This window comes from Onychostoma macrolepis, chromosome 12 (assembly GCF_012432095.1).
Source record: "Onychostoma macrolepis isolate SWU-2019 chromosome 12, ASM1243209v1, whole genome shotgun sequence".
NCBI lineage: Eukaryota > Metazoa > Chordata > Actinopteri > Cypriniformes > Cyprinidae > Onychostoma > Onychostoma macrolepis.
In genome coordinates this window covers 1,892,218-1,917,054 of record NC_081166.1, presented here as the reverse complement: position 1 = coordinate 1,917,054, position 24,837 = coordinate 1,892,218, and the positions used below count along the sequence as shown (strand labels likewise).

Below are 24,837 nucleotides of genomic sequence, written 5' to 3'. Positions count from 1 at the left end.
AATCAAGCCGGACACTGGGTAATGAGCAGCTTGTTTTTGCTGAAGGATCTGTTTATCTGGACTGCCGCTGATGGACGGAGAGCATCCTGTCGTCATGGAGATGCTGGTTGCTGTGGTGCTGATGCAGGATGCTGTTTGTGTCTCGGCTGATTGTGACATTGACTCGTGTCTGGTGTGACGCTCTCACATGAACTCTGCTAATGGAGTATACATTGAGGTTCTTGACTGAAACGTTTTGATTTGATTTGAATAGAGTTGTTTGTATGGAAGCCTGTTTCCGCCACTGAATAAAAAAAAAAAAGGTTATTGCGACTTTTTCTCTCACAATTCTGACTTTTTCTCATAATTGCGTAATAAAAACTTGCAATTGCGAGTTAAAAAGTCATAATTCTGAGATATAAACTCGCAATTCTGAGAAATAAAGTCAGAACTGCTAGATATAAACTCACAATTCTGACTTTTTTTCTCAGAATTACTAGTTTATATCTTGCAATTCTGACTTTATAACTCGCAATTGCAAGAAAAAGTTTATATCACGCAATTCTGTGAAAAAAGTCAGAATTGTGAGATAAAACGTCGCAATAACCTTTTTTTATTTTTTATTCAGTGATGGAAACGGGCTTCCATAGTTGTTTAGCATCAAACCAGATATCAAGAAAAATAGTCACCTGTTTTAAAACCTGTCAAGAATCTATCTATCTATCTATCTATCTATCTATCTATCTATCTATCTATCTGTCTGTCTGTCTGTCTGTCTGTCTGTCTGTCTGTCTGTCTATCTATCATCTATCTATCTATCTATCTATCTATCTATCTATCTATCTCAGAATATAGGCCTATATTAAAAGAAAAATAGACATTTTAATATTTTTGACAGTTAAACAATTCCCCACCATATAGTATTATGTTTTTATTTAATGTAGCTCAAAATTACTTCATCCAAATAATTTCAAAATATCTGTAATTCTGAGTTTGTACAGGAGTTTTATTTCATTGGCATTTTTTAAAGCATAAAACTGTTTGAACCATATGATCTTTTTCAATTTTTATTTAATTATTTTGTTTATTTTTATTTAATTATTTTTATTTTTCTTATTTTTAAATTTCTTTTTAATTTTGTTTATTATTACATAAAATATATATTTTTAATTGATTATTATTTAATTATTATTAAATTGAATACATTTTTTTATTTATTAGTTAATTTTTTTTTTTTTTTTTAAGGGCACAATTTACAGGTCTCTGATGTTTATTTCACCTGCACCTCTTATTACTTGCATCAAGACTCCTCAAGACTCCAGGTATGTAAAGATACCGTCTGTGAAATAACAAAATCATCAAATAACTACACAATTACCAACACTAATACATCCATATTTATTCTGTGAAAATACAAAATAAAATCATGTACATTTTATTTACAGCCTTTTGTACAGTACATTATAATATATTGTATTTATATCTGCGTCGCCATGTATATAATGTTAAATACTCCAGCAGCACACCAGTCAGTTCTCTCTTCATTCAACATATTAAACCACATGATTCACACTTAATGCTTAAGACATTTTCATTTAAATACGTCTGCTTGTGTGAATCACTAAAATTATACATACTAATCAAACACCATGAGCAAATTCATGTCACTCATCTTCAGTCATCCAGTCTTTAAATCTTAAACTTCGTTGCATGGTTTTATTGATGTTGTTGATGATTTCAGGGCCACTTTTCGCTGGAGCGGGTCTTTTGCAGGTCCTCCCTCGAGTCCAGCTCTGCTGATCTCAGATCAGCTCTGTTAAGGCTCATGTGACATGTATATAAATAAAGCACACGATTAACCTGATCAGAGTTTAATATGCACTGGAATGACTGAAGAAGTGAACAGAAGCTCAAGGCGACAAATAAATGCATATAAAATGATGTACAGCACTTTGATATTAACAGTAAAAAGCTCAGATCGAAAGCAAACAGCTAAAGAAACACTGCAGATCAAATCTATCGGCACAAGATGTGGAATGCGTTTCATTCTCAAAAGGACATTTAACATTATACAGGCCATGAAACTGAACCTCTAGCCTCAGAGGCTATGAAACTGATTAAACCTCGCAATGCATTATTGAGGTAAAACCCAATAAAATGCACGGTTATCCAAACAAATCTCAGGTGAAACAGCAGATTTATTGCTACAGTGCATAATCATTGGTACAAGAACACGGCGAAGCTGCCATTTGATCCAGCTATAATCGTAGTTTATTTTCTAGATTTAATGTGTCCAGCATCTGGATTGGTTTTGGATTCTGTGGCCAATCCCGAGCCGGACCGAGGGAGGACCTGTGCCCACTCTGCGCGACCTGTGGCGGATAACCTGATCCAACACTGATGCTCTTTGGCTGATTTCCCACCAATAATGACAACTGTAGAGTGATGTAAATCCAATTATGTGCTGCTAATATCTAGGAAAACTTCTTTATACATATTTAGCTCGTAGTTAGAATAGATTTCTGTCATCTACAGTAAGTGCAGTACATTCTATGCTCATCTCTTCTAGATCTATAACGCTCTATTTAGCAATTCTGATACTTATTTCCAAAACTAGTGGTTCTCAACTGGTCATAAATGTATTTTACGTATGTTTTTTTTTAAAAAAGTCGGCAGAGAACAACAATGCTTGATGCAATGAATTAAATGCACACAATACAGTATAGACAGATTGTTTGTGATACATTCAACAATAAATAAAAATCTGTTACACTGTAATATATATTTGATATTACTAATCAAAATGACGTTTTGGTATATTTACGGCAGGAAATTTACAAAATATATTCATGGAACATGTTTTTTACTTAATATCCTAATGATTTTTGGCATAAAAGAAAAATGGATAATTTTGACCCATACAGTGGGTTGGCTATTGCTACAGATCAGGTCACATATTACTCTGAAAAATTTTCATACAAAATAAATTTATTTACTTGCCTAAACTTTTACTTTCAGATGAATCAGTGATCAGTTTTGAATGCTGCAATGGTTCATTAATAGATGTATATATTCACGTTTATCAGCAAAATTCAGTCCCAAAAGTGTGTGAGATACGGGAAAAGGTGTTTTTTGACACAAATTTAACACCATAGATAATTTAAAAAGTATTTTTGACACCTATTGGTGCTCCGGGTCAAAATGACCTGAACATTTGAAATCGTTGAATCTCTTAAAAAATAATAAATTAATTTAAAAAAAAAAAAAAGGAAAAATGAAATCGTGTTCTTTGAGGTGTCTAAAAACACTTGCAAAGTTTCATTCCTTTACTAAAAACTAAGCAACTTTTATGTATCTCTTCTGGCTCAGAACAGATCTGAATGCATTACGAGGGTTAAAGGAAAGTTGGAAGTGTTTTTCATCTTTATGATAAACAGTGTTGGTCTTGTTGGGTCACCATTTGATCTCCAAAAGCAAAACCAGTTGAGAACCACTGAAGTCCATCACTGATTTCCAGTGAGGATCTGATGATCCGTCTGTGATCAGGTGAGTCCGATGAGGTCGTCTCAAGGCTCCTCCTCCACTTCTCTGATTGGCTGGATGATGTTGCTGGTGGGTTTGTACTGATTGGTCTGATTGGCTGTGTGTGTGCTGGTGTGTTTGGTTTGTGTGTTTCTAGGGAAGCTGTTCTCAGGTTCGTCTGTGTACCAGTTTTTATCTGCAGAATGATTGACATCATTTATTGTACGCCTGAAGCATGAAGTGCACATGTACATGAAAGCAAATTTAGCTACACAAGCTCCATCTCATGCACTGATGAGTTTTGAAATGTTTGTTCATCACTACATAACGCATTCATAGCAGGGTTATTATAGTATTATAATAATAACTAAAATTACAACCATAAAAATGTTTTACTTTAACATTTAATACATTTTATATTAACAATTCATTTTGTTTCAGCACGGTAAAAAAAAATATGATCAACTCATTAAAATTATTGAACCAATTTTTTAAGATAAGATTTTAAGACTAATAATAATAATAATAATAATAATAAGACTGCAAGACTTTCATTTAAAGTTGAAGTACTAAAATACAGATATTTATAATAAAATAAAATAATAATAAAAATGACAAACATAACAAAATTATTAAAACTTCAACTAAAATTAAAGTGAAAACAGAAAATATAATTTTATTTTCTAATTGTAAAAGTTTTTTAATTCAAAATATTATCAAAAAATATATAAAACTAAATAAATGTATACTAGCCAAAAAAAAAATTTCTTCAGCAAAAAAATAAATAAAAATTTGGTGCAATTATATGTGTGTGTGTCCATGCTTTTTTTATTATTTGCAAAAGATGTAATTTAACATTGAATATACCAGTAAATAGAGTTAAAAAGTCATAAGCAAAGTCATCAAAATGGGATATATACATATATACATATATATATCTTAATATTTTGGAAAAAAAGGCCAAAAGGAGCAGTTTCTCCAGCAACTTCACCAGAAAGTCTTGCAACGCAATGTTTCGTAGAATTTTTTATTTTTTTGTGCATTTATATATCACTGTTGGGTTTTTTAATGCAAAATGTGTATTTTTTTTATTTATTTATAAATTTTCTTGGTGAAGGCATTCAAGGTCATTTACAATGTAAGAACTTCTTTCAAATGATTTTGCTGTAATCATGCTCATATATTTGGAAACCAAAACCATGCATACTACAGAGTATGTGCTACAGACACGCGAGCTAAATCTCTACAGACGGTTGCAATGGTAAAAGCATTCTCAGTGTTATGACAGATCATAGATATCAAGAGATCAAAACAACTACTGAAGAACAGCAGAGCCCTGAATCTGGAGACGCATGCACTGCAGAGATGACCTTCAGCAAAACAGCCAGAACCGCCAAAAGCTGCTTTGCTTTCAGTCAGAAAGCAAAGAATTAATGCTGGCATGACGGATTCAATGCACTTTTCAGCTCATAACCCTCTGAATTATGAGAGATGGTTGCAGTAATGACATGCATTTAGTTCCATACCTGAAACCCCTCTATTGGTCCTGGGCGCACTTTAAAGAGAGAGTAAATGGAGTAAGTTCAAACGTCCTGATTTTCTGAGGGAACTCAATCTTTTTAAAACACACAGCTTTATATTGGTGCATGTTTTAAAATATTTAACAATTTATAAAAAATAAAATAATTTGAATAAAAATAAAATAAAAAAATTATTGATGCATTTCTAAAATTAAATTAAATCTAAATTTAAAAATCATAAAATTGAATCATTCATTCATTCATTCATATATATATATATATATATATATATATATATATATATATATATATATATATGCACAAGTATACTTAGGTTTAAAAATATATCAATGTATAAAAATCATTAAATAATTAAAATGATAATAATTACATTTAATTAAATTATTAAAATAATAAAATAATCATAGTAATTAAATTACTAAAATAATAAAATATACATTTTTCATTTTAGTTTATATTGTAACATTAAAAATTATATATATATGCAAGTATTTACAAGTATATTTGTACTTTAGGTTTAAAAGTAATCAATTTACAGCATATAAAATGATTAAATAATAAAATGATTATAATTGCATTAAATTATTAAAATCTAAATTTAATTTTAAAATTCTAAAATAAAAAGTAATACAATAAAAAATGTATATGAAAAGCACAAAAAGTATTATTTTTTAAATAATAAAAGCAATATCAATGAAAATGAGGTCCTGAGCAAAAGCAGACGCTTTAAGCGTTTTAAAAGCAAAGACGTCACATCATCAATACAGAAAAAAAATACTTTTATTATGTTTAAGATATCGCATACACTAGTTCATTATAATCATATAAGAAAAATCTCTTACACGTGATATTTAGAGAATCAAAACTTTGGTGTGAGCGTCTTACTATAGCAATGAACGTGAATTAAACATAAAAAGCAAACAAACGTCCTGCTTGCTTCTTTACAAATACTCATCAAACAACTTTATTCTTGCAGCATCGCAACATTTTCATATATTACGTGAGTTATACCAACCAAACAGCATGAGTTCAGTCCAAAAGAGTTTAATAGCCTTAGAAATATGGAAAAGATTTTGAATGGAAGATAAGGAATAATGCTTCAACGTCAGAGAATCAGCGTGTTTCCATTCGCTTCATTTGAGTTTGGGTTTCTAAATCACAATGAACCTGTCGCTAACCTGACCATAAACCCGGTCAGGAATCACACGGACATTTAGCCTTTGTTTCGCGTAAGTCTTGATGCATTTGCTATGCGTTTCTGTCAAGGCTGGTGTGATTAAACTCTCATTGTGTCATCTGTCGTCTCAAGAAGGCAGTGAATGGAAAATAAAAACATTTGAAAAATACTAACATTCTTTATGAGCACATATATATTGATGTGTAAGTACAGTGGGTCCAAATGTCTGAGAAAAATATTATGACAAAGTAATATCTCAGATTCTGCACTATTTCTCTGTCACCAATCAAAATGTTTTGTGACATTGACCTGATATTGATTTTGTTCAATTAAAATATATGCAGTTTTTTTTCATCATGAACTTTACATTTGGTGCATTTGTTTTGTATTTTGTATAGTATTGTTCATTTATTTTATGGATCTGCAACTCATTAAAATCGTACAGTTTTTTTTTTTTTTTCTGTTGAAAAATCTACAAAATAATCTAAATTGTTTGAAAATACATCACAAGTTACAAAAATTGTATTTTAAAGTTTATTTAAATTTTCACTGAAATGTATGATTCGAAAATTTCATATTCTTTATTAGCATTCATTTATTATTTAACTTGAAAAATTGTAATGCATTTTTTTAGTAGCTGAAAATGCAAAACATCAGTTAAAATATGTACACTTTACCCATTGTGACTTTTATATTTGATTAATTTTATGGCATATTTTGTGTATTTCTAGTATGTATTGTTCATTTATTTTATGTTTAACAATTAATTGAATTGTGCAGATTTTTCTCTCTTCTTACATCATTAAAAATAAATTCAAGTTAATTAAAATTTTAACTGAAATTTATATGATCAGAAAATGTCATATTTATTAATATTATTTATTTACTATTTAATGTTTTTATCGACTTTTTAATAACTAAAAAGGCAAAATATCAATTCAAATATGTATTCATCGTGTCCTTTATATTTGGTGTATTTGTCAGCATATTTTGTATATTATGAGTATGCATTGTTCATTTATTTTATGTATCTGCAATGGATTGAACTGTACAGATTTTTCTTTATTCCTAAAATCCACAAAATGTTTGTTTTACATTATTTGAGTTCTGGAACTGTTGCAAAAAAATAATTTCCAAAAAAAAAACAGTTTCTGTAATAAAAAAAAAAAAAAAAAAAAGTTTATTAATATTATTAGTTTAATATTTACATTTAAATATTTACATTTAAATGTACTGACTGAATAATTGAATGTAATTTTTTATTAACTAAAATTGCAAGCCTACAGACGTTTGGAGCCACTGTATGTGGGTAACACGAGACAGCAGCCGTGTTATATCAGCAATATCAGGATGCAGAAGCACAGAGGCGTGATGCGATGATGAAGCACACGAGCGTTCGTCAGGTCACTGTTGTCAAACTGTAGGATTAAAGTGCAGTTAAAGTGCAAAATGGTAAAACTGATTCATTAACCCAACACAGTGTTACCCGTGTAAGACGTACTGATCGTAGTTTGTGGTGTAAACGCTGGCCGGTGCTTTATACAGATGCAACTTCTAGTGTGCTAAAGACGATGTGCGAAGTAAACATTTGATACGTGTAAAAAAATAAAGTCCGGGATTTGCGTTTGCGATAAGAGTCCGTGACGTGACGCGAGCGCACTGACGCTTACAGAGGAACGTACTTCTGTTTGTCGCGCAGGTCGCGGCTCCGGCTGCGGCCCGGCCGGGCGGATGAGGGGATGGAGTGGGCGGATGGGCTCTTCTTGCTGGGGCAGTAGGTGGAGTGAGTGGACAGGTTGGTGCGCGTCTGGCCGGCGTTGTGGTCGAATTGCATCAGGCAGAAGATCAGATCTGTAGGCACCAGCTCGAAGCCATACGGAGGATTCGTGATCACGTATCTGTCACCAGAGAAACAAACATCCACAACAGTTTCATTTGACATCAGTGTTGGGTGTAACAATTACACTGAAAAAAAAATGATACTACATTTTTTTAAGGTAAGTGGATGCAAACTATTTATTTTAGCTACATTTAGATAAAAAAAACATGTTGAAAGTTAGTTAACTAAATTTTAGTGCTGGGCAACGATTAATCGCGATTAATCGCATCCAAAATAAAAGTTTTTGTGTACATAATATATGTATGTGTGTTGTGTGTATTTATTATGTATATATGAATACACACCCATGTATGTATATATTTAAGAAAAATGTGTTATGTTTATATATTAAATATATTTATATATCATATAAATTATATTAATAAATATATACATGTAAATACATGTAAATCTTTTCAAAATATATACTGTATGTGTGTGTCTTTATATACACATAATAAATATACACAATACACACAGATATATTATATAAACAAAAACTTTTATTTTGGATGCGATTAATCGCGATTAATCGTTGCCCAGCACTACTAAATTTATTTAAATGTAGCTAAAATGATTGCAACCACTTACCTTAAAAACATTGAGTAAATTCAATTAATCATTTTTTTCAGTGTAGTTACTGTAATTTAATTACTTTTCCCTTGAAAAAGTACACTGAAAAAAAAATAATTCATTGAATTTACTAAATATTTTTAAGGTAAGTGGTTGCAATCAATTTATTTTAGCTACATTTAAGTAAACTAATTTAGTTGACTGACTTTCAACCTTTTTTTGTTTTTATTTAAATGTAGATAAAATAAATTGTTTGCAACCACTTACCTTTTTTTTCAGTGTAAAGTAAGGGATTACTCTTATTTTTTTCTGTAATTTAATTACAGTTACTTCTTATGTAATTGAACTTAATATTGTGTATTGAACATGCTACAGTAAAAATCTGTTAAATGGTTAACGGTAAGTTCCTGTAAAATTTACAGGGAAAATCGTAAACTGACGTTCCCAGAATTCCCTGCGTTGCATTTCAAATTTTGTCTGAATTTGATGTTTTTGTTTGAAATAATTATGTTTCTTCTTAGTTTTTTCTTATCAGTTATGTTTATTAGGGTTGTATGTTACATCTAATGTTGTTAAATGAATGTTTATTGCATATTTCAGTTTAATGAGTCTCACCATGATGGTGTTTAGTGCTTGTGTGAATGACACTGTGCACCTTCTATATATGTTATTATTTAAAAGCTGCTTGTGATGGGCTTTGGTTCATCATGTGACTTTCTCATCACCACCTGCATTTCAGTACTTTAATAGGTTGGTATATTAACATTATATCAGGTAATGAAATTACGGTATTTAACTGTAAATTTAAGTTAAAACCTAAAATGTTGTTACCGTATTTTTTACGGTAGAATTCCGGCAACCACAGCTGCCGTTTTTTTACCGTAAATTTTACGAATTTTTTTTTAACAGTGTACTAAGAATATTAGTAACACTTTAGTGTCCAGTTCTCACTATTAACTAGTTGGTTATTAGCATGAATATTGCTAGATATTGGCTGTTTATTATTACTTAAAAAGCACGTATTAATGTCTTATTCTGCAAGACCTTATTCTAAATCCTTAATCCTATCCAATTCTTAAACTATTTTACTAAGTATTAATAAGAAATAATTAAAAGCATATCGAGGCAAAAGTCATAGTTAATAGAGAGAGTTGGACCCTAATCTAAAGTGTGACCAGAATAATTGATGTAGTTATCTATTATTTATTTGAAAGAATTAAAAGAACCGTTTCATGTCTATCCTCGTATCGATAACTTGTCGAGGTTGATACAGGATTTAGAAAGTAATTAGTAATAAGTAATAAATACTTTTCGGAGAGAGTAATTTCTACTAATTCTACTAATTTCTAATTACCCGTTGAAGATGTAACTAGTAACTAATTACTTTTTTAGAGTAACTTACCCAGCACTGTTTGACATGTAACAAAAACGTTACAAACAATCTACTTAAGAAAAGCTCAATAACTATAGCTTTGCAAGGAAATTGATTAAAATTTTAGTTAATGTTTTATTTGTTAGGGACAAATACAATAAACATAGATGAAACTGAAATAACAGTATGTATGTATCATAGTGCTTGTACATGAAGCTAATTTGCAACACTTGTCCCTATAGGAGGGCTTTTAATAAATTACAGTTACAAAAAAACAACAACAAGTACACAAATTTATAATACAAGTACACTAAATATGACTACAAGTTTGTTGCTGTATCAACCAAGATTTCGTAGCTTTTTTTAAATTATTATAATTTGCAATAGATTTTAAATAATCAGGCAATGAATTCCAAAATTTTACACCAAAACTTTTCCAAACTGTATTATTAAATTGTTAGAAAACCAGTCTTAAGTCGCTGGGGTATATTTGTAGCAATAGCCAAAAATACACTGCATGGGTCAAAATGATAGATTTTTCTTTTATGCCAAAAATCATTAGGATATTAAGTAAAGATCATGTTCCATGAAGATATTTTTTAAATTTCTTACCATAAATGTATCAAAACTTCATTTTGATTAGTAATATGCATTGCTAAGAACTTCATTTGGACAACTTTAAAGGTGATTTTCTCAATATTTAGATTTTTTTGCACCCTCAGATTCCAGATTTTCAAGTAGTTGCATCTCGACCAAATATTGTCCGATCCTAACATTATCCGATTATTTTTAATCTCAATTTCGAAAATTTCGGTTTTGTGGTCCAGGGTCACATATTTCAAATAAATTATATTCTTTTGAACTAGGCATTGGTCTGATATTGATTTTGTTCAACTGAAATATGTACAATTTATACAGCAATAACTTTATATTTTCTTTTGTATTTTGTACAGTATATTTCTAGTATGTATTGTTTGTACTGTATTGACATTTTAATATTGAAGTTTATTTTTCACTGCAATTTATATGATCAGAAAATGTAATATTATTTATATAAGATTAATTGAATATTTAGTATTTTTACTAACTTGTAATATTAGTTGAAATAGTTGAAACACGTACACTTTATCCATCATGTTCTTTATATTTGGTGCATTTGTTTTGTATTTTATGTATTTCTTGTATGTATTGTTCATTTAGTTTATCTTTTGAATTATACAGAATTATACAGATTTTTCTTTATTCTAAAAATCCATGAAATGTTTGTTTTACATCATTTTAAAAATTATATTTCAAATTAATGCTGCTCTTTTTAACTTTAAATATTCATCAGCACAACACTACACTGATAATAATCAGAAATGTTTCTTGAGCAGCAGATCAGCATATTAGAATGATTTCTGAAGATCATGTGACGCTGAAGACTGGAGTAATTATGCTGAAAATACAGCGCTGCATCACAGAAATAAATTACATTTAAACGGATATTCACATAGAAAACAGCTATTTTAGATTATAGTAGTATTTCACAAGTTTACTGTTTTCACTGTATTTTTGATCAAATAAATGCAGCCTTGGTGAGCAGAAGAGACAAAAACATTACAAATATTACCGACCACGTAGTAAAGCTAGTAAAGCTGGTTCACTCACCGTTTGGTGCACTGGCTGGGTGCTCCCAGATGTGCGTCTCTTAATCGGTAGATTCCAAAACACAACATGTTGTACGTCTTCAATGCTTTACAGAATAAATCACCATAACAGCCTCCATCCTGAAAACACAAGCATAAACATTATACGGTGATGCAGATTTAAAGATATTTAATAACATAGATTCAAATAATTTTAGTATTTGACTCTCAGGCCTCCAAACATCCAGAAAGTCCTGTTTTTTATATTTTTGCATATATTTTCCAAAACATGTGTTACTATGAAACTGTAAAAAATCAAAAATCAAAGCCATAAATCTAAACAAGCTGTGTTCCAAATTTAAGGTTGATATCATAAAAAACAAAGAGCTTTCAGTAAGATTTTAAGTTTGTGTGCAGTACCAAACATTTCCACTAGATGAAATTTGTTTCCCATTCATTTCCAATGCGGTCATTTTTGTACAAGTGTGACGCTTTTTTTTCCAGGACCACTTAACATTTTCAAATCATATTGATGATTTTTTTGTATGTTCACATAGCAAATGTGCCAAAACCTTTACCAAGTTTCAAGTTCAGAAGTAAAAAAAAAAAAGTTAAAATTTTTCAGTCAAAAATGGAGGGTTTTCACTAGAGGGTTAATGGAAGCAAATTTCATCTAGTGGAAATGTTTGGTACTGCACACAAACAAACAAAAAATAAATAAATAAAAACTTACTGAAATCTCTTTTCTCAATTTCAACCTCAAATTTGGAACACAACTTTTTGTTATGGCTTTGATTTTCACAAAGTTTTAGAGTAAAACATGTTTTGGGAAATATATTTTTCATATAAATATGTAATATTCACTTCTATAATTTGCCACGTGTCTTCTTTAAAAAGACCTCAAACTTGAGTCTGTGCTCCAAAGCATTCGAGATTTATGAGTTGGAGCTAAGTTACGAGTTTTAACCAAGATTCATTTTCATTCACAAGTCAGAAATTTCATTTTCAGGTCTATGCTCAAAAAGTGGTTAATCGGTATAATAATATGGATCATAACTATTCCATAAATATAATTTAGTAGGCTACCATAAATTCCTCTACATATACAAAATGTTAAATAAAAAACATTATCTAAATAGCATATTTTACGTTTCATTGAAATAATTGGTCATTTTTGACCTCCACACGAGCAGCACCTGAGGGTTAAACATGAAGTAAATAAAGTCTCTCTCACCCCCAGATCAGCGAAGGGTCCGTCGTAAAGCGCCAGCTGTGCGACGCGGCAGCGGTCTCTGTTGGCCAGCGTCTGTGGAGTGCTGTATCCTCCGCGCAGCGCGTTCTCCTCCGCCAGCAGACCCTCCAGCTCCGGCGTAGCTCCGCCGGTCACCAGCGTCCGGATCAGGGTCAGAATGTTATCATTGAAGTACGTCTGAGAGACAGAGAGCGAGAGAGAGAGAGAGGAGCGTTACTACAGGGGCCGAGAGACCTCAACACGCTGCAAATAAAAAAAACACAAGCAAATTACTAAAACACCTTCATTCATTTGTCAACAAATGCGCTGCAAATACTCACAACACATCCTAATAAAGAAGAGCGCTGCAAAAACAGGCACAGACCACCTCGGAAATGGTTAAGGGAACCGCAAAGTGACGAACATGGCTGGGACATATTTATCAATGCTTGCTCTAAAAGGTGAGATTTTTGTTTATTTTAACATCTTGCTCATACGATTCCTTACAGCTCTTTTTATATACATATATATTATTAGCCTAAATAAGCTTACGAAATACACAGTAACTGTGAAAGTTTATGTAAGCTGGCTAACTTACTTTTACAACTTTCCCTACAAAAATCAACCATAGCCAATGGTTTTACTATTAAAATTAATTCATTGATAAATATATTCAGGTTAAACTTTATTTTAAGGTGTCCTTGTTACAGTGTAGTTATACATATAAGTACTAAGTTTTCTTAATTAACTACATGTACTTACTATATGAGTAGGGTTAGGATTAGTGTTACTTGCATGTAATTATGCGTAATTAATTGTTATTATAATAGTAAGTACATGTAATATGTGTAACAAGGACACCTTAAAATAAAGTGTTACCTACGTTTATTATATAAAAACTAAATAAAAGCAAAAAATGGTTACTATAGCGTAAAACCAGGTACAAAATTAACCATGGATTTACTACACAAACCATTGCTTAACCATGGTATTTGGGGTAATTTTGTTGTGGTCTGTGCTACTTGTGCATGTCTTTGTTTGTGTTGTAATGTCAAACTGATGAAGATGTTTTCTTAATTTGCTGGTGCCTTTTCTATTTACATCGTAGTGTTTTCTTAAGTTACAGACGCGGAGCGGAGCGCGACTCGAGGCCTGACGCCGCTGTGTTTGCGTTCACTTACGGCACTCATTAACGAATCCAGCACGCTGACGGCGAACGCTGTCCCACAGGCGAACGGCTGCGTGAGGTACAGCTCCGTGTCGGGATCGTCGTCATCGTCCTGGTCCAGAAACTGGACGTTTGAGTCATTCACTGCAGACACACACACACACACACACACACACACACACACTGACTGTAAGGAATGTGTTTCATTAAATGAGGAGTCTTATTAAATTATTCACAGAAAATAACAGGACAACACAGGGTCAAAAATGAACACTTTTTTTTCAGCACCAAATACAAGAATCTGGCAAGTAAATGAACTGATGCAACCTGCGGCTGGTTAAAGAACTTTAACAAGGCCTTTAAAGATTATCAAGATGAAGTTTTTCTTCAGACGTTTCAGCAGAAACATGATGTTATGATATATATTATGAGGCAGTCTGATAAAATATGACAAAAGAAAGGTTATTATAGTTAACTAAAACAATCAATCAGTGAATCAATCAATAAATAAATGTCTTACTTAAAATGCAACAAACCTGAACTGAACTTATTTTATTTTAGCTAGTTTAGCAACATTTCTCATTTTCATTTGGCTTAACTTGATGTAAATAAAATAACTAAAACTGAAATAAAAATTTATAAAAACTATACACATTTAAAAAAATTGTAATAATAATAAAAATGACAAAAATGCACAGCAAAATTATTAAAACTTTAACAAAAATGAAAACAGCAGATATAAAAATTACAACCCATTCAAAAAAATACAAAATAAAAAATACATTAAAAAATTCATAATTTGCATAAAGGAGGAACTTTTTTTTTTTTTTAATTGTGAAATTATTTTAATGGCAAGTAAATAAAATGAAAATGCATAAACCTTGGCAAGTAAATAAAATAAAACTTACATTGCTGGTAAATTTATTAAGAAATGTGTTTGAAGTCAAAGGGAAAGAACAATATATATTGATATACAACAAATTTACAAAAATTATAATTTATAAAAAAATCATTCATAACATTAATAAATAAAAATCATGTAAAATGCAGTTTCATGTTCAGTAAAAATGATTTATTTAAAACTACTATCATTTTTATCAATATTTGAATGTTTTTATTTTTATTGTTTTAATTTTAATTTTAAAACACTGGCAAAACAAACAACACATTTACTACAATTAAAATGACTGAAAATATGAATAAATCAAAAATTGCCAAAAATGCCATTTCATGGCCAGAAAAAATCATTTATGGAAGGAAGTTCATTTCGGACCCTGGGCCTTTGTGTGTCCTGTCAGAGACACGGAGTGACAGATCATTTCCGAACAGATGACAGATTCGATCGGTCTGACAGGAACCAGCAGCGCGTCTCGCCACACAGAAGCACACGCGATTCACAGCATGCTGCAGAAACGCTCATACCGGAAGTCATGCCAACAGTGAAAAACACCAGAGAGGAACAGAAGAACAGCAGAAACCTCCACAGAGCGACAGGAGCACCAGCCGTTCTTACCCAGCTCAGTTATCATTGGGATGTTGGTCCCGCTGCTCTTGTCCTGGCTCAGAGAAACCAGGGGCAGCAACTTGTCTGTTTTAGCTAGCAGCATAAAACAACCAGTTACCAAAACCAGCCGTTTAGTTGTTTTACACTTTGCAACTATAAACCTAGAAACTCGCTTCAAAACGATTGTCTGCAACTGTTATTAAAACAGCCGTTCACACTAAACTGCTTTGGGGTCAGTAGGATTTTTTTACAGTAAGGTTCCACTTGTTAACATTAGTAAACTACATTAGTTAAACTCTCAACAAAATATTCATCTTTGTTAATGTTTATTTCAACATTTACTAATAATAATTATTAAAATCCAAGGTATTTGTTAATATTATTGAGCTAACGTCAACTAACAATGAATAGCTGTATTTTTATTAATTAATGTCAGGGTTATTATAGTTACAGTAACTAAAGATAAAAACATTACATTTTATTTCAAATAATGAAAGATTTAACTTGAAATCAAATCAAATCAAACCTCAAACTTATTTCTGATAGTTGCAAAGGCAATAGTTCTCATTGTTTTAAATCAATTTGGTTTAATTATTATTTATATTTAAATATATTTTTCTATGTAATATTTAAATTAAGTTAAATAAAATATTTAAATTGTTAAATAAAAATTTATAAAAGACATTAAAAAACTAATACAAAAGAATTTCAAAACAAAAAAAATAAAACAAAATGTCTAAAAATAAAAACATTAAAATATTGATAAAAACTATAATAGCTCAATGAAACTAATGTAACAATGACTAACATTAACAAAATGAATAAATATTGTAAAAAAAAAAATGTATTGCATTAACTGACGTTAACTAATTGGACCTTATTGTAAAGTGTTCGCAAATTTTTTGCTCACCAGGGCTGCATTTATTTGATCACAATTACAGTGAAGACAGTACAATTGTGAAATATTACATTTTCAGCTGTTTTCTATGTGAATATCTGTTAAACTGTAATTTATTTCTGTGATGCGCAGCTGTATTTTCAGCATCATTACTCCAGTCTTCAGAGTCACATGATCTTCAGAAATCATTCTAATATGCTGATTTGCTGCTCAAGAAATATTTCTGATTTTTATCAATGTTTTTGTGATTTTCAATTTTTCATGATTTTTTTTTTTTTGATGAATAGAAAGAAAAGAACAGCGTTTATTTGAAATAGAACTCTTTGTAACATTATAAATGTCTTTACTGTCCCTTTTGATCAATTCAATGCATCCTTGATGAATAAATGTATTAGTTTGGGCTTAAATGTGAGTGATTCTCACCGAGCTCTGTGATGATGGGAATGTTTGCTCCGGTGGTTATGGACGCCTGTCGCACCAATCCGTGTACGGGACTGTTCTCCGGAGACGAGCGATCCATGCCAGGAGGAGTGAAACCTGGAGCAGAGCACAAAAATACATGAGTACAGTGACTGGTGTTAAATCAACCAAATTTCCCAAACTTCCCCAGCTCAAATTTTTGATTTTGTTAATATTCTTCCTAACGAAAGGCAAACATAAATAGTGATGAAAGCCAAAATATTTGCATATTTAATGAGTAAGCCACTATTTTGTAGAGGGCCGTCAAAATGACATTTTCACCTGAGATTCGGAGCCAAATTACAGGGGTGTAAAAATTACTTCAGAAAGATGGTACACTGTAAAAAAAAAAAAAAAAAAAAAAAATCTGCTGGAGCTGGTTGTCTTAAAACTTTAAGTTGGCTCAATTTTTTTTTTTTTTTTTTTTTTTTTTTACAGTGTAGCATCATGTTATTTTTTACTTCATGTTATTGATAGCTCTATTAGTAAATCTGTTGACTTGAGCAATCTTTGTGGCATTATGTGCCAATGGTGACCACTCAAAAATGGGAAAAAAGCACATTTCAAGTTTTGTCTTTGAAGTTTTGCGTGCCTGTAGCTCACGAAGCATTAAAGATATCTTAATATCCTTTTAGATATTGGGTCTTAACAAGCTTTCCTTTTCGTATCTTATTTTTAAGTCCACATTTGATTAAATCCCGGAGATATATGGATCTAAATATGGCCCCAAGAGTATCTGAAGAATATCTGAAGTATAAATAATTTTATTTGTTAAAACTATCCTCTTTCCCTCTATCAAAATAATTGTATAGAACATAGATGTCTGAGTGCCATATAACTTAAACAATGTACCACATAGGGCCTTCAAAATCAAGATACCAAAAAAAAAAGATGAAGATGACGATCTAAAATCTAACAGGATATTAAAGTATCTTTAATGCTTTTTGAGTTACAGTCCTGCAGACTTCAGGAAAAAAAACACAAAACACATTTTTGAATGGTCACTATTGGCATATAATGCAACAAAGATGGATAAAGTCAACAGATTTTACTAATAGGCCTACCAGTCTCTGTATAATCATAAAATGTTCATATACCAAGTCATTTTTACCGTCCTGTAATTTGGCTCCGAATCATAGGTGAAAATCTCCTCCACAAAATAGTGCATTGCTCATTAAATATTCACCCGTGATGATGTTCTTCTGCATTTATGTATTGCTTAAAAGGTTAACGAAATCGAAAATCCGAGCCGGGGACGGTCCTGGTCCCGTCTTTACCTTGAGAGTTGGCCTGTAAGAGTCCAATACTGTCGTCAAACTGCATGGACTTGATGTTGAGAGACGCCAGAATACACTCCTTATCCTGCAGAGAGGCGTCGTCGATGTTGTTCTGATTGGCCGACAGGATGACGCACATGTCACACAGGTTGATGTTGACGGCTCTCAGATCGGCCCGACTCAGTGGAGTTCCCTAAACAGGAGACACACGTCAGAAACGTGACGCTGAAACGCCACACTGTAAAAAAAATCTGTAAAATAACAGAAAAAGTACTGGCAGCTCATTACACACAACATTATCCATTCATTTTACAGACATTTCTGGTAACTCTAAAACACAGTGTAAAATTCAAAATACTGGTAAAACACCTGCAATAAATAAATACAGTCTTAAAAGTAAAGGTGCTTCACGATGCCACAGAAGAACCTTTTTGTCTGAATGGTTCCATAAAGAACCTTTAACATCTGAAGAACCTTTCTGTTTCACAAAAGCTTCTTTGTGGCAAAAGAAGGTTCTTCAGATTATAAAAAGCTAAGAAAGAGATGGTTCTTTAAAGAACCTTTGACTGAATGGTTCTTTGTGGAACCAAAAAGGGTTCTTCTATGGCATCGCTGTGAAGAACCTTTTGAAGCACCTTTATTTTTAAAGGGAGACACTGCAGGCAAAAACACTGTTTTTTGATGCATCTGTCAAGTTTTGGGCTTTTTTCAGACTAGTGGAAAGAAAACATCCAAAAGACACTGTTAAGTGTTTCTTTTATAGCACTTCAATTACAATACATATTTCTCAAAAATACATATTTCTGAAAATATAGTGTTTTCTGTCCGTTCCAAGCATTACAACTTTTGACTCTAACATGTCAAAAAAATTAAACAAGAATTTTGAAACTGACATCATCTAGTGTTTAGATTTTTGTACTAGAAATGTATGCAAATTAGAACATACTTCATTAAATAATGACTCATTTGCATATCCCATTTTAGAAAACTTGTAATACGAAAAATGTTTGCAATTATCAATGTAATCAATCAGCTGGGTAAGCAAGGCGATAACTATTAGTTATTTTTTTACCCTTATTCACCTGCAGTGTCTCGCCTTAGTGGTAAAATTCCTTCAAATTATACAGTGCATTGTGTCCTATTTTACAGGTTACAGTGCATCACAGGTTAAACAGAGACTGCTGTCCGCTCACAGGTAAGATGGAGACTTTGGGGAAGTTGTGTAGCGTCTCCCACTCCCTCTTGAGATACTCCAGAGAGCCCACGAACACGATGGGCTTCAGCTCGTGATAGTGGAAGTTACTGGCTCTCAGAGGCATCACCAGGTTACGCAGACCGATCAGAGCCGACTTCACATCCCCGAATATACAAACCACCACATGACCGCTCAAAACCGTCATCGCCGCCTCGCTGCGAGTCTGAGAGAGAAATACAGACCAATCAACCACTGACTGACCTTTACAAACACTAGTCTGACACTGTGTTATTACTGTTAACTACAACTAAAATAATTACCTATTAAAAAACATTTACATTATTTGATATAAAATAAATGTTAACAAATAAAATGTTGAAAATTTTCAATTTTATTATTTATAGAAGCTTATATAGAATTTGAAATGTTATGTAATTTATAAATTGACAAATTCTATGCAAATTATACACTGTAAAAAAAAAAAAAAAAGTTGAGTGAACTTAAAAACATTTTTTTAACTAGCTTCAGCAGATTTTTGAGTTTGCTCAACTTATTTTTGTGGGAGATTCTCAAATTTTTGTTGTATAAACTTAAAAGGACAAGTTGAGAAAACAAAAATCTGCTGAGGTTGCCTTGAAATTTTAAGTTGGCCCAACTTTAAAAAAAATTTTTTTTTACAGTGTATAGAAATATTTATTTATATTTTAAGTTGAAGTTCTAAAATTACTAAAACTGAAAATAACCTAACAATAACTGAAAAATAAAATAAAAACTATAACTATACATTTTTTTTATTTAAAAAAGTAATAAAACTGACAAAAACTACAAAATTATTAAAACTACTTTCAGTTACACTAAGTAAATGTTTCAGTTAGTTGCGAGGCAATATTTCACATTTTCATATTGATTAAGTTGAAGAATTAAAAAACCTAATCTAAAAAGGAAATAAAAATAATCAAATTAAATAGATATAAAAAAAAACTGACAAAAACACACAACAAAATTACTGCAACTACTTTCGGTTATACTTTAAATAAATTACAAATTAATATTTTGAGTACTACAAAGACTAAAACTACAACTAAAAATAATTAAACTAAAACGGAAATTTAAAAAAAAAACAAAAAAAAACTAAATAAGCATTTTAAAGTAATAAAACTGAAAAAAAAACTACTTTTATTTGAAAGTCTAACTGAATATATAGCATATTTTAGTTAATTGCCAAGGAAACATTTACAATTTTTGAAACTAAAAATAATGAAACTAAAACAGAAATTTTAAACAACTAAATAAACATTTTAAAAAAGTAATAAGATGCAAAAAGATGCACAAAATCATACTTTCAGTAGTACTTTAAATATTTCAGTAAGTTGAAAAGGCAACATTTCTGATTTTTGTTTGGTTTAAGTACTAAAATTCCTAAAACTACAATTTAAAATAAATATACTAAAATTTAAATAAGAATTAAAAATAAAATTTTAAAAAAGTAATAAAACTGACAAAAACACACAACAAAATTACTATTTCAAATGGTTTAATTACTAAAATGACCCAGTTCTGTTGTGTAACGCGCTGAATGTCTCTTACCAGGATGACCTTCTCTATGTCTTTTGATGGACACCAGTGAAACATTCCTGTCGAATCATATTTCTTTATGTTCTCATCCATTGTTTCCATTTGATCATGTCCAGGGACCAACAACGGGTCGTGCCTGAAATCAACAAACCACAAAAACATGGACAAACTTGAGCGGCCAATTCATGTTTCACTTCCAACAACAGCGAGATCGATGACTTTATAAACCAGACGTTTGCAGGGAATGAATTGGATGCTGGGAAGCAGGGCTGCTGTTACAGGACGTGATTGAGAGCAGGAGCTCAGGGTCTCAGGGACGTTTGATTGGCCCATTAGAGGGGTGAAGGTTTCAGCATTCTGTCAGAGAGCGTTTCCATCCGTCAGCCGCAGCTGCTGTTATGACTTTATTTTCAATCATTAGGCCATTAGAGCTGCAGAGGCTCTCCTCACTTCCTCCAGCTCTCTGTCCATCAAATTTAATGCACAGAATGACAGCAAAACCACACGGTCAGCACCGTACCGCGCCGCGCCAGACGCCCGCTGTCAGAGAAAATGCCAGATACACGCTACTGCACCGCATTACATCACTACCACACCTGGCCATTAAAGGGTTAATCTCAAAAAATCTGCAAAGAGCACGACTCACGAGCCACATTTCACCCTAAAATAAAATTAAAAATGACATTAAAAACATTTAAAACTATACTTTGCATACAGAAAATGAAGATTATTTTTAGGACCATGTTTTAGGACAACTGTTTACATTATAACATTATTTTAATTCACCACCCAAATACTCATTCACGTGACCTTTTCAATTACAATTATATCATAATGAATTTATATAAATTTATTATATACTAAATTATATTTTTAGATTTATAATATTTTTAGATTTATAAAGAATACATTTATAGTATTATACAGCATAACTAACTAAATAAATAACAATTATTTGTGATGTGTATTAATAGGTTAAATCTCAAATAATCTGTTAAGAACAAGTCATATTTTACCCCAAGATAAAATAAAAAAATAACATTAAAATAAAAATGAAAAACATAAAAATATATACAGTATATATATATATAATTTTCATACAAAACAACTTTTTTGCATTATTAAATTATTTACATGACAATTTACCCCCAAACACTCATTTGCAATATTTACCCAATTTCAATTATATTATAATGTGTGTATGTGTGTGTATACATATACTATTATATTTTAACAATTTAAAAACATAATAAATGTATAACATTATAGTTATTTAATAGAAAATTATAGAATTTTATCTATGCGCAATTGTTACTAAAACTATCAGTTACCTTGGTAACGACTTATAAACACAACCACAGTGACTATTTTTTGTCTTTCAAATTTTATTTTTCATTTAAAAATGTTTCAAAATCATGTGAACAATTTCACAATTTTAGAGCACTGAGATATATGAAGAATAATATTATTTTATTGAATGATTTTGTTGCTGCAGTACATACAGTATATTACACACACACACACACACATATACATATATATGTACATATGTGTGTATATAAATATATATAACAACAGAACAATGTTAATGGTTCTAAAAAAATGTAATCTTTAAATAATTCCCATATTTGTGATTTGCGAGTGAAATGTGAGCAGGACATGTTTTGGTGAGATTCAGTCTCAGACGCTCCGGATGAATGTGATCTGCTGTCTGTAGGTGAGGTTTATCAGACGGGACACTGACAGCACATTCACGAGGACTCAATCTCTCGCACTGAATCTATACGGTTAGTGTTTCAGCACACAGCCGCTCGCGCTCTATTCGATCCTCTCAGGGGCTTGATCTGTCAGCACTGAACACATTCATACTGTCCTCGCCGGCACTAATCAATAACTGACCCATCGGCTCATAGCGCTCAGGAAAGACCGAGTGTGTCTCATTCGGGTCCTGTAGCTGCATACGGATCAGACCTGACACAAACACACTCACACACACAAACACAGCTGAAAGTTAACATATCATCTGGGATTATCATGGAAAACAAAGATACTGTAAACTGTGTAAATATCCAGGAATGATGATTAAACAAAATACTCAATTAATCAAGACCAAATGAAGTGGAGTGTTTTTTAGATCAGTAAGATTTATCAAAGTGTAATTTACATCAATTTTGGTATTTTATGTAATGATTTTGTTGCTATAATATCTATAGATTATATATATATATATCACATCTGAAAATAAAGCCAATAAAATGGATAATGTATAAATCTGCAATCAATTTACAAACAAAAATTATAGTAAAAATCATAATTAAAATAATTTTATTAAAATATTATAGTAAATAATTATTATAAAATAATTATAATTATACACACACACACACACACACACACGTTTACTGTGTTGTAAATATGCAATTGAAAATAATAATAAATGTAAATAGAACCGATATATAATGTATAGTAATAATATAGGACATTGGCCAACATATATTATATATTGCAACATATATATACAGTGAGGAAAATAAGTATTTGAACACCCTGCTATTTTGCAAGTTCTCCCACTTAGAAATCATGGAGGGTCTGAAATTGTCATCGAGGTGCATGTCCACTGTGAGAGACATAATCTAAAAAAAAATCCAGAAATCACAATGTATGATTTTTAACTATTTATTTGTATGATACAGCTGCAAATAAGTATTTGAACACCTGAGAAAATCAATGTTAATATTTGGTACAGTAGCCTTTGTTTGCAATTACAGAGGTCAAACGTTTCCTGTAGTTTTTCACCAGGTTTGCACACACTGCAGGAGGGATTCTGGCCCACTCCTCCACACAGATCTTCTCTAGATCAGTCAGGTTTCTGGCCTGTCGCTGAGAAACACGGAGTTTGAGCTCCTCCAAAGATTCTCTATTGGGTTTAGGTCTGAGACTGGCTAGGCCACGCCAGAACCTTGATATGCTTCTTACAGAGCCACTCCTTGGTTATCCTGGCTGTGTGCTTCGGGTCATTGTCATGTTGGAAGACCCAGCCTCGACCCATCTTCAATGCTCTAACTGAGGGAAGGAGGTTGTTCCCAAAATCTCCTTAATACAGTGCAGTCGCCCTGTCCCATGTGCAGAAAAACACCCCAAAGCATGATGCTACCACCCCATGCTTCACAGTAGGGATGGTGTTCTTGGGATGGTACTCATCATTCTTCTTCCTCCAAACACGTTTAGTGGAATTATGACCAAAAGTTCTATTTTGGTCTCATCTGACCACATGACTTTCTCCCATGACTCCTCTGGATCATCCAAATGGTCATTGGCAAACTTAAGTCGGGCTGGACATGTGCTGGTTTAAGCAGGGGAACCTTCCGTGCCATGCATGATTTCAAACCATGACGTCTTAGTGTATTACCAACAGTAACCTTGGAAACGGTGGTCCCAGCTCTTTTCAGGTCATTGACCAGCTCCTCCCGTGTAGTTCTGGGCTGATTTCTCACCTTTCTTAGGATCATTGAGACCCCACGGTGAGATCTTGCATGGAGCCCCAGTCCGAGGAGATTGACAGTCATGTTTAGCTTCTTCCATTTTCTAATGATTGCTCCAACAGTGGACCTTTTTCACCAAGCTGCTTGGCAATTTCCCGTAGCCCTTTCCAGCCTTGTGGAGGTGTACAATTTTGTCTCTAGTGTCTTTGGACAGCTCTTTGGTCTTGGCCATGTTAGTAGTTGGATTCTTACTGATTGTATGGGGTGGACAGGTGTCTTTATGCAGCTAACGACCTCAAACAGGTGCATCTAATTTAGGATAATAAATGGAGTGGAGGTGGACATTTTAAAGGCAGACTAACAGGTCTTTGAGGGTC

The 24,837-nt window shown here is 31.9% G+C and overlaps 1 protein-coding gene across 10 annotated transcripts in view; it reads right to left on the bottom strand.

Annotated features, from left to right (window-relative positions):
- Positions 1-1,427: 1,427 nt before the first annotated feature.
- Positions 1,428-24,837, bottom strand: part of LOC131550869 (calcium-activated potassium channel subunit alpha-1a-like) — a 102,101-nt gene continuing 78,691 nt past the window's right edge. For 9 of the 10 annotated variants that reach the window (XM_058793335.1, XM_058793337.1, XM_058793336.1 and 6 more), the window contains 10 exons: positions 20,991-21,114; positions 19,402-19,626; positions 18,209-18,401; positions 16,896-17,009; positions 14,084-14,214; positions 12,906-13,100; positions 11,694-11,812; positions 7,902-8,117; positions 5,028-5,056; positions 1,428-3,697 (listed from right to left, as the gene is read on the bottom strand). In XM_058793335.1, coding sequence (XP_058649318.1) covers positions 3,546-3,697; positions 5,028-5,056; positions 7,902-8,117; positions 11,694-11,812; positions 12,906-13,100; positions 14,084-14,214; positions 16,896-17,009; positions 18,209-18,401; positions 19,402-19,626; positions 20,991-21,114 — 1,498 coding nt within the window. In that variant the 3' untranslated portion in view covers positions 1,428-3,545. Of the gene's footprint in view, positions 3,698-5,027; positions 5,057-5,804; positions 8,118-11,693; positions 11,813-12,905; positions 13,101-14,083; positions 14,215-16,895; positions 17,010-18,208; positions 18,402-19,401; positions 19,627-20,990; positions 21,115-24,837 lie in introns of those variants that run through there. The other variant, XM_058793338.1, reaches the window with a different exon arrangement.